This window comes from Lycium ferocissimum, chromosome 9 (assembly GCF_029784015.1).
Source record: "Lycium ferocissimum isolate CSIRO_LF1 chromosome 9, AGI_CSIRO_Lferr_CH_V1, whole genome shotgun sequence".
NCBI classification, from domain to species: Eukaryota; Viridiplantae; Streptophyta; class Magnoliopsida; order Solanales; family Solanaceae; genus Lycium; species Lycium ferocissimum.
Window position 1 is genome coordinate 13,044,253 of NC_081350.1, and position 10,087 is coordinate 13,054,339.

Genomic DNA, 10,087 nt, shown 5'->3' on the forward strand with positions numbered 1-10,087 from the left:
TTAATCATGCTTAGGATACCTAGATTAAAAGTTGTGTTTGAGTTTTTGAAATCGAATTATACGACACTTTAGTACGAAATTCAAGCTTCGAAACTTGTTCTTGACTTGAATATACCGAGAATATTAATTTTCGAGTTAAAAAATAACACGGAAACTATACTTTTATTAAATTTCACTTTAATAAACTCCTATTGCGCACAAAATTAGTGCTAATACTAATTTTGTCACTTTTGTAACTTTACTTTTTATTGATGAGTTATTTTGGATCAAAATCCCACTTTGATGATTTAAGTTGAGGACTGAATATATTCGTACCGCTAGCTAGAAAGTGGTAGTTGACATATTTAAGAGTTAGTAATAAGCTTATCGTTTGCTAAAAATAGCTTGTTAATCTTCTAGGTCCTCTTCATTAATTATACTAGTAGTAGTTGATTGTATCTGACAATGATTGGTGCTCTATTCATCATTGGACTGTCAATTGTCACCGCCGTTGACGGCCGTGATGTGCTGAAGTTACCATCTGAAGCATCAAAGTTTTTCAGTGGTGGATATGATGATTCTATGGGTAGTAGATGGGCTGTGTTGCTTGCTGGATCAAGAGGTTTCTGGAATTACAGGCACCAGGTTACCTTACTCTAAATTATTCCCTTGCCATAGTTTAGCTTTTACCTTGATATAGTTTTTTTTTTTTTTTTTTTTTTTTTTCATTTTCTTTTTGTGTTTTTTTGCAGTCAAATAAATAGATGAACACAAGACAAAATGATGTTACTAGCTTTGAAGTCACTATTAGTTACACTTACCAGTAAGACCCGTTTGTTAATTGAATGTAATATGAAAATAGAAACATATTTGTAATTTACTTAAACTAAGATAAAGCCTAAATTATATGCGCTATATACTTTATTTTTGTGATTTTTATAGAATACTTATTGGAAGAAGTGAACTCTTTTTCCAGTTCTTTCATCTTTGAGAGTTCTGGGAATTTCAGTTTAAGTTGTAAGCTCGGACTTTTTAAGATAAAAGTGTGGTCCTGCGCGCCTCCTATTTCTGATTTTAGTTCCTGAATTATCATAGGCTGTAGAACTGTACTCTCAAATCTTAGTTTTTCCAAAATGAATTAGTTTAGGTTTCCTTAGCCTTGAAGTCGTCGAAACTGAAATTTGAAGACCTACAATGACTTTCAGCACCTTTAACCCGTTCCAACGCGGCCCGCTCAGGTATATACCCTTTGCAATCTGTCCACTACCAAAATAACTAGACTCATGGAAAAATTGGAACATATGAGGTAGCAATTGTGATGGATCGGACTCTGGAGAAGCAGCAAGGGAAATAGGATAATGGTGGCTGAAGCCGGCTAGCTGACTTTGCTCCTGGAAGAAGTGAATTACTGAATGAGCAAATGTGTCTACATCTGACTTCTTTTGAATTAGCTCATTACTAATGTGAATATAGAATCTTTTGATCAAATAGTGCACTGGGGATACTGTAAATTAACATTGTCTTTATCTGGAAAAGCTTGAATAGTACTTTGTATCGAGATCAGTTAGCCATAATTCCACGACCTTCTGGCCCATTAGGCGAGTCTGATTTTGCTTCAGTTGAAAGACTAATTTTTGTTCCATAATAGTAGATATACTGATTTATTTGGTTAGACATGGAAGAAAACTTAAAATGGACCTCAGAAGATGCTGGTTTTATGGGAATAATGCACCGTTTTTTATGACCTCTTGTTTCTACTTTGCTAACAAGCCTTGTCAATTTTTATCTTTTGTACCAGGCTGATGTTTGCCACGCATATCAGTTGTTGAAGAAAGGTGGCCTCAAGGATGAGAATATTATTGTTTTTATGTATGATGACATCGCTCATAATTTTGAGAATCCTAGGCCAGGAATCATCATAAATAGCCCTAGCGGTGAGGACGTTTATAAAGGAGTTCCAAAAGTAGGTTCTCAGGCATGAATCACTTCTAAAATCTTTAAATTGTCATTTTTACTCTACTCTGATAATATTTCCCTATGGCAGGATTATACGGGGCATCATGTTACAGTCAACAACTTCCTTGCTGTTATCCTTGGGAACAAATCCGCTCTTACTGGAGGCAGTGGGAAGGTGGTGGAAAGTGGTCCAAATGATCATATCTTCATTTTCTACAGTGATCACGGTGGTCCTGGGGTGCTTGGTTAGTTCCTGCATGGAATTTATGATACCTCTCAATTAGTGCCTGTTAGTTACATTATCACTATAAGACTAGCCAAAAAAAAATGTGTGGTTACTTGAAAGGAGGCAGTTTTGTTTTTGTTCAGTTGCTATTCTATTTCACTTGTGTAGGATAAAATATAGGATATACTTAGCTTTATCTCTGTTTCTTGTTTGCTTTAGATATTACTCCCTCCGTTAGATTTTATTTGGCTGTATTTAACTTAGTTTAGAGTTTAAGAAAGAAAGGATTTTTGACACATACTAAAAGCACGCTAAGAACTTGTGGTGATGATGACATTTCTATGACTGTAAGAGCATGTCGTTAAAGGGTAGAATGGGAAGCTCAAAGTAAGGAGCTTCCAATATTGAAAACTTCTCATACTTTTCGAAAAAATAAAAAGGAAAAAGTGTCAGAATATATAATAGAACAGAGTATTTACTTGCGAGTTTGAATTTGCCGTTTATTTTTCAATATTTTAGTTACATATTGTGACAGAATCTATGGCTTGAAAGTTGAAACACACTCTATCTATCATCCCTTTTTCTTCTCAATTTGGAGTTTTTGGGGCAATTTCCTTGTTATGCAATAAGCTTGGTATTTGGACACACCATGGTATTCAGTTTCATGCGTAGGAGTAATCAAACTGTAGGAGTAGTTCTGTGAACTGAATAGACTATATATTTATTTTGACAGGTCACTTGTTATTAGGAATAGAGCAACAAGATGTAGAAATATAGCTGTTGTAGAACTGAGCTTAAAGTTGGTGTATTTATTGATAACCTATGTAGGTTATTGTTTTTTATGCTTATGGGTCTGGTAGTTACTATAAGTCTGCAACTCTTATTCTTATACTTTCACAAACCAGGGATGCCTAGTGGCCCTTATCTCTACGCTGAGGATTTAATTGATGTCTTGAAAAGGAAACATGCGTCAGGGACATATGAGAGCTTAGTAAGTCACTTTTGTCAGTTCTTTCTCCTGTCACTTTCAATTTTCTATACGTGGAGGGTCAGATTTTTGTGATCAATTCGGTTGACGCAAGTATACTTATTGTTATGCCCCTTAAATGATCTTCAGGTCTTTTACATTGAAGCTTGTGAGTCTGGGAGTATATTTGAGGGCCTTCTTCCTGAAGGTCTTAATATCTATGCAACAACAGCATCAAATGCTGAAGAAGACAGTTGGGGAACCTACTGTCCAGGAGACTATCCAAGTCCTCCTCCAGAATATCAGACCTGCTTGGGTGACTTGTACGCTGTTTCTTGGATGGAAGACAGGTATTTCCAGAGGCTTTTTGATGTTCTTTCCGACCTCCTTTCCGTTTCTCCTCTTTTGTTTACAGCTTACTAGTTTATGAGCAGGCGACTTGCCTATGCAAGTGGCATGTCTTTGTTTCCTATGGTTTGATGATATAAATTTGGAAGATTACGATTTACAGTTCTTTTAGGTGGTTATTTTTATGGTTTATGTAATGTAATTCTGCCTTCTATTGACTAACTATGATCTGTCTACATGAACAGTGAAAAACACAATCCCCAAGCAGAAACTTTAGGAATGCAATATGAGCTGGTAAGAGTTTCTTGATGACTTTACTAAAAAAGAAAAAGAAAAGGTTTCTTGACGAGTATGTTTGTGGACTTGAAAGGAATTTTGGGCTTCTCTGTCTCCTTTAGTTTTTCAATTATTTTGGTTTGAGAAGGGGCTCTTCTTAAGTGGTAAGCAGAATAGCTGACAAACCTTACTAGGGGATATTATAGATGCCTTTACGATCTGCACTTGCTCTAGTATTGCTTAAAAGAGGCCTTTGAACATTGTACCCCATGGAATTAGTCGAGGTGCACACAAGCTGGCCCATGACACCACAGTTATTAAACAAATTAGAAAAAAAGAGGCCTTTGAACATCCTCCTTCTGCGGGCATCCTGATTTTGTAGGTTAAAAGGAGAACTGCCAATTCGTTTGCGCATGCAAGTTCCCATGTCATGCAATATGGTGATCTGAAGCTAAGGGATGATCCTCTTTCCCTTTATTTGGGGACCAATCCCGCAAATGATAATTACACTTTTCTGGATGAGAATTCCTCAATGCTATCCTCAAAGCCTGTTAACCAGCGTGATGCAGATCTCTTGCATTTCTGGGACAAGGTATGCACTAAGCTCCTTTATACAGTGTAATATTCTGATGTAATACTTCAAACGTCAACTTCAAGTTATTTGACATACTTCACTTGTGTTACTAAATCAAGGGAACTGTTAATAGTGTGAGTGCAGCTAATTTTTCTGTTATATGTTATTATAAGATCCCTGCTTTAACTTTTTTTACCCTATAAGCTATTGAATATTGGATTAATTAACAAGTAAAGGTAAACAGCATGGTTTGAGATATTATTATGGGTCAGAGACTTTTATAATCAAGATGCACTTGATAGGAGGAAATATTTATGAGTTTATCTAAGAGATAGTATGATAATGCTTAGTTTTGGTTTAGTTTCATGATTTCTGTTAGTCAGTGAAGACAGCTATTGTAGTTATCAGTCTATCACTTCATTTGATCAATCATACATCTGGATATTTATCATTAGATGCAACTAATATCCAATTCTTTTCTGGATATTGGTAGTTCCTCAAGGCTCCTCAAGGCTCAGATAGGAAACTTGAAGCCCAGAAGCAGCTGACTGAAGCTATGTCACACAGAATGCACATAGACGACAGCATTGCACTTGTTGGAAAGCTTCTATTCGGGATTGAGAAAGGTCCTGAGGTGCTGAATAAAGTCCGACCTACTGGCGAGCCTCTTGTTGATGATTGGGACTGTCTTAAATCCTTTGTAAGCATAATCTAAATCTTTTCAAATCATTCACCTTCCAAATCTTCACCTACCTAATGCAACAATGACTTTGGGGGCAGGGAGGTCTTTTTTTAAGGGAAAAGGGTCAAATATACCCCTCTATTTTATTTTATTAGCCAACTTTATCCTCCGTTATTGAAAGTGAACAAATATACCCCGGCCGTCAACAAAGTTTACCTGTACCCCTATTTGGACGGAAAACCCCAAATCAAATTAAATTACCTGATTTTAAAAAAAGGGAAAAGGGCCAAATATACCCCTGTACTATCGAAAAAGGGTCAAATATACCCCTCGTTATACTTTTGGTCAAAATATACCCCTACAGTTATACTTTGGGCACAAATATACCCCTTTATCATTAAAGTTGACAAAGGTGAATATTTTTAATGAAGAAAATGCCATGTGGCATGCCACCTCATTGTCCAAATCCATTTTTTAACCCTCCCTCCTTTCATGTCGTCTTTCACCATTTGCACCTCCCCTCCACCACTACTACACCACTATAACCACCATCATTTTCACAAACTCAAAAGGTGGAAGAAGTCAAAACGCTTTACAATAGGAAAGTTGTAACGTGCAATGACCTCTAATTGAGCAGCCAAGGCTTCTATCTCCCTTATCCTTTTCTGGGTAGGAGCACGAGTTACATGCCATGCCTACCAAATGAGAAGTTACAAATAAAGATAAATTAAAATTGAACCATCTCTTATGAACATAGCATTACCCGAAAGTAACCTGTCAAAATATTTCCTTTTATATCAGGCACAATTTCCATATGAAAATTCAAATTCACATCTGTGAAAATTCTACGAAGCAAATGATGTATATGCATTTTCCATTAAAAAGTTCAAAAGGGAATGAGAAGCACATAAAGTGCCAAATTATTAATTGACAAGGATAACAAGAAGATTGAAACGGAAAGGGAGAATAAGACTTGGGACACTCAAAAATTGAGAATCATACTGTTCAAACTTCTGAAAAGTCGAAGATTAGTAGCTACTGCAAATAAGTGACATTAATCTTCAGATTGAATCTTTTGGTGAATAAGATGACTTTACTAGCAATCTAGATATATGGATAATCTCTGCAACTTTCCTATTGTAAAGCATCCTCCAAAACTTAACAGAATAAGGTTTTTCTGATTGTTTTACCCCCTTTCAAGTTTGTGAAAATGGTGGTGGGTATAGTGGTGGAGGGGAGGTGCAAATGGTGAAAGATGACATGGAAGGAGGGAGGGTTAAAATTGGATTTGGACAATAAGGTGGCATGCCACATGGCATTTTCTTCATTAAAAATATTAACCTTAGTCAACTTTAAGGGTGGAGGGGTATATTTGTGCCAAAAGTATAGTTGTAGGGGTATATTTGGACTCAAAAGTATAACGAGGGGTATATTTGACCCTTTTTCGATAGTACAGGGGTATATTTGGCCCTTTTCCGTTAAAAAAATTACCCAATTCCTTCCACAACCGGCCCGCCCCGACCCAACCCCGATTTCATCTTCTTCTTCAAGAAGAATGCTCAAAAATTTGCGCCAATCTCCTTCAATTCTCAATCAGATGAGCTCAAATTTGAGATGCAACTTCCTCAAAATTCAGTGAACAAATCCCAACCGCCAATTTCTTCAAACAAAACATTGAATCAACAATGAAGCAATAGTTGGAATGAAACAGATGCTACAACGACTAAACAATCTCAGTATCACACTTTACCTCCTTATCAACAGCCAATGCAGTATAGACAATGCGAGCATTTTCTTCAGATCCAAGATCTACTTCCAAGTTGCTGCAGAAAGTATACCTCATAAAATTCACTCCTTTGCATAGGAATACAAATCAAAAGTGCATTAACATAGAGTATAACTCATTATTGCTAGTGCCTAAATTTCACAAATTTGCTACTCTATTTTTCAGTTCTGATTCTTGAGTTTAAGAATGCATCAAGTTCCCATATCATGCCAAATGGAATTGTAGGTGGAAATGTATGTTAATTTTGATTCACAAAAGAACAGCAAAGAAACTAACAAGCTTTCTCAGTGACGAAATTCAGTACGACACTTTCCAAATGTTTCTTTGCCAACAAAGCTAATACTTCTTTTTGAGGTAAAATTCACAATCTTGAGACTACAAGTTCATTCCGAGTTCAGTGTTAAGCTTCTCTATATGTGTCTCAATTCCGAGATTTTTTTTTTTCTTTTTGGTAAAGTGAAGCTTAAGGTTCAATGGTGATAAAAAAAAATTCAATGTTTGTTTGAAGAAATTGGTGGTTGGGATTTGTTCACTGAATTTTGAGGAAGTTGCATCTCAAATTTGAGCTCATTTGATTGAGAATTGAAGGAGATTGGCTCAAATATTTTGAGCATTCTTCTTGGAGAAGAAGATGAAATCGGGGCCGGGTCGGGTAGTGGAAGAAATTGGGTAATTTTTTAGAATCAGGCAATTTAATTTGATTTGGGGTTTTCCATCCAAATAGGGGTACAGGTGTAAACTTTTGTTGATGGCCGGGGTATATTTGTTCGGCAGGGGTATATTTGTTCACTTTCACTAACGGAGGATAAAGTTGGCTAATAAAATAAAGTAAAGGGGTATATTTGACCCTTTTCCCCCCCTTTTTTTAAAAAAAACTATACAGAGCTGTTCATATAATGTGACAATTTGTGTCTTATTACCCAGGTTTTATTTAGATACAACAACTTGGGGATCACCTGTCAGCTTAATTCTAGATGAATTATGATTTTTCTGCTTAAAGTTCTGCTTATGGGAGATGTAAATTCCTTATCCTTTTTCAGGTAAGAACATTTGAAACACATTGTGGATCATTATCCCAGTATGGAATGAAACATATGCGTGCCATTGCTAACATGTGCAAGGCTGGTATAAAAATGGAGCAGATGGCCAAGGCATCAGCACAAGCTTGTGTGAGTATTCCTTCCAACTCTTGGAGTTCACTTGACGAGGGATTTAGTGCGTAGGACACAAATTTCTGGGTTCTCAGGGTATGATCATCTTGGCATCATTGTCCTCATGTTTATCTATATGTACAATGATTGTACATATGCCATTTAGAATAAAAAGGATAGTACATATGCTTCTTTCTTAAGATGTTACTGATCTTGTATAAGTAAAGCCAACAAATATTTATCACTTTGTTGTGTTAATGCATTGGATTGTGACGAGAGTATTTTATGTACAATTGATAAGCCTAACTCACTACCTAGCAATTTAAGAACCACGGTAATTGTACTTACGAAAATGTAAAAACGACCATATTTGAAATGTTTTAAACTTGGTATTTGTATTTCTCTTTGTAAGTTCTCGCCTACCACAGACCTGAGTATAGATGATAATGAGTACAATCTCTGAAACATAAAGTGCAACCTGGTTACTTGGTATAAACTTTTTTCTTTCTTTTCTTTTTTCGATAACAAGTTAGTTGGTATAATCTAATAGTGGTGGGTATTATTAAAAGTTTTCGTAGAATTTAAGATTCCTTCATCCTTCCCTCAGAAAATCTGAAGACTATACATATAGTAAATGAACTTTGAGAGAGATTCTAGTGGAGCTTATTGTAAATGGATAACAAAGTATCAGGTGTGCTTGTTCAACCTTTCTTTCACTTTCTTCTTCAAGTTACCCTTTCACACTTGCTGATTGTCATTTATACCAATGGATAGGTAGACTTTGTTTTCCTTTCTTTTTGTAGTAATAGCGTGGCTGGCTAGCTGCCTTTTAGCCCTATAATTGAAAAATAGTCACTATCATAGAGTTTCAAATTTCAGAGGTGAAACTCCATAATATATTCTAGAGTTTCAGACTATTTTTCAATTACATAAGCTAATAGGGACTATTTGTGAATTTTGTCCTTTTATTTTTCTCAAAAAAAAAAAAAAAAAAAAAAAAAAAGGTGTCGGAGAAATTCCCTATGGGCTTTTGGCCAAACTTAGTTGGACCTAGAGGCGGATCTAGGATTTGAAGGCGGCGGGTGCCACAATTTTTTCAAGATACATCTTGTTAGGAATGTGTACTGAGATCGGGTCCATCTCTTTTTAGTTTATTCGAGTCAACTTAATAGGTTTTTTTTTATTTGCAAATACGAAATTACATCTCAAAAATCAAGAAACGAACATAATTAGCATCTTAAACAAGGAATTGCACCCATTAACAACAGAATTAAAATCAACATTTTCACCAAGGGACTTGCATCTCTTATGTATATTAAAAAATGAATTTGCACAAGTAAAATAACATCTTCAATAAGGGAATTATACCAATCAAAATAAGAAAAATAATTAAAAACTCTTCAATAGGTAAATACACCCATAAGTAAATTGGAATTAGATAAACTACAAGTTCTCAAAAATAAATCATAAATTTCATATTTTTTTGAGAAAGCGATTATATTACGAAATTTCCATCACAATGTAAGTAGCAAAGTGATTTAAATTGAATTTAACAATTATGGAATAACATAAATTTTTATAATACACTCCCTCCGTCCATTTTATTTGTCCATTAGACTAAAAATATATGTCCACTTTTACTTGTAAGTTATATAGTTTGAAAAATCAAGACATAATTTACCATTTTATACCTATTTTACCCTTATTATTAAGTATTCCAATTCATTTCTCATTTTATTTATTGCTTATTAAAGTGTCCCAAGTCATATATAGACAAGTAAACATGGACGGAGGGAGTAATAAACAATAGAAATAATAATTAAAAAAAAATTGAATTTTGATCTCAATCCAAAATTCCATTGAGACCCAAGTTTTTCAATTTAAATATTCATGTATTTAGATTAAGAGAAATGTTTAATTTAAGGGATTTTGAAGTTTTTATTTGTGTGTTCTCGCTAGTAGATGCATGATAAAATAATAAAAAAGAGGAAAGGCAATATAAATAATAAAGATAAATAGAACATTAGGACAAATTAAAAGGGAATTACCTGTGAAAATAAGTAAAAAGCACAAAGAAAAAACGTATGAGTCGAAAAATGTTTAAGATAGATTCAAAACTTAAATGCTACGCACCTTTGTCTA

General features: G+C 34.9%; 1 protein-coding gene across 1 annotated transcript; it reads left to right on the forward strand.

Moving 5' to 3' along the window:
* The first annotated feature begins 310 nt into the window (after positions 1 to 310).
* Positions 311 to 8,223, forward strand: LOC132029658 (vacuolar-processing enzyme-like). The gene is made up of 9 exons (XM_059418963.1): positions 311 to 624; positions 1,778 to 1,942; positions 2,024 to 2,180; positions 3,067 to 3,152; positions 3,279 to 3,478; positions 3,722 to 3,770; positions 4,135 to 4,344; positions 4,820 to 5,026; positions 7,835 to 8,223. The coding sequence occupies exons 1-9, from the start codon at positions 445 to 447 to the stop codon at positions 8,015 to 8,017; spliced, it is 1,437 nt and encodes a 478-aa protein (XP_059274946.1). The 5' UTR covers positions 311 to 444; the 3' UTR covers positions 8,018 to 8,223.
* The last annotated feature ends 1,864 nt before the right edge of the window (positions 8,224 to 10,087 follow it).

Excerpts from the sequence above, each read along its gene's own strand:
- LOC132029658 (XM_059418963.1), top strand. The coding sequence starts at position 445 with ATGATTGGTGCTCTATTCATCATTGGACTGTCAATTGTCACCGCCGTT. Across the intron at positions 1,943-2,023 it reads TTTATAAAGGAGTTCCAAAA|GATTATACGGGGCATCATGT; the intron begins GTAGGTTCTCAG and ends TCCCTATGGCAG. Across the intron at positions 3,479-3,721 it reads GTTTCTTGGATGGAAGACAG|TGAAAAACACAATCCCCAAG; the intron begins GTATTTCCAGAG and ends CTACATGAACAG.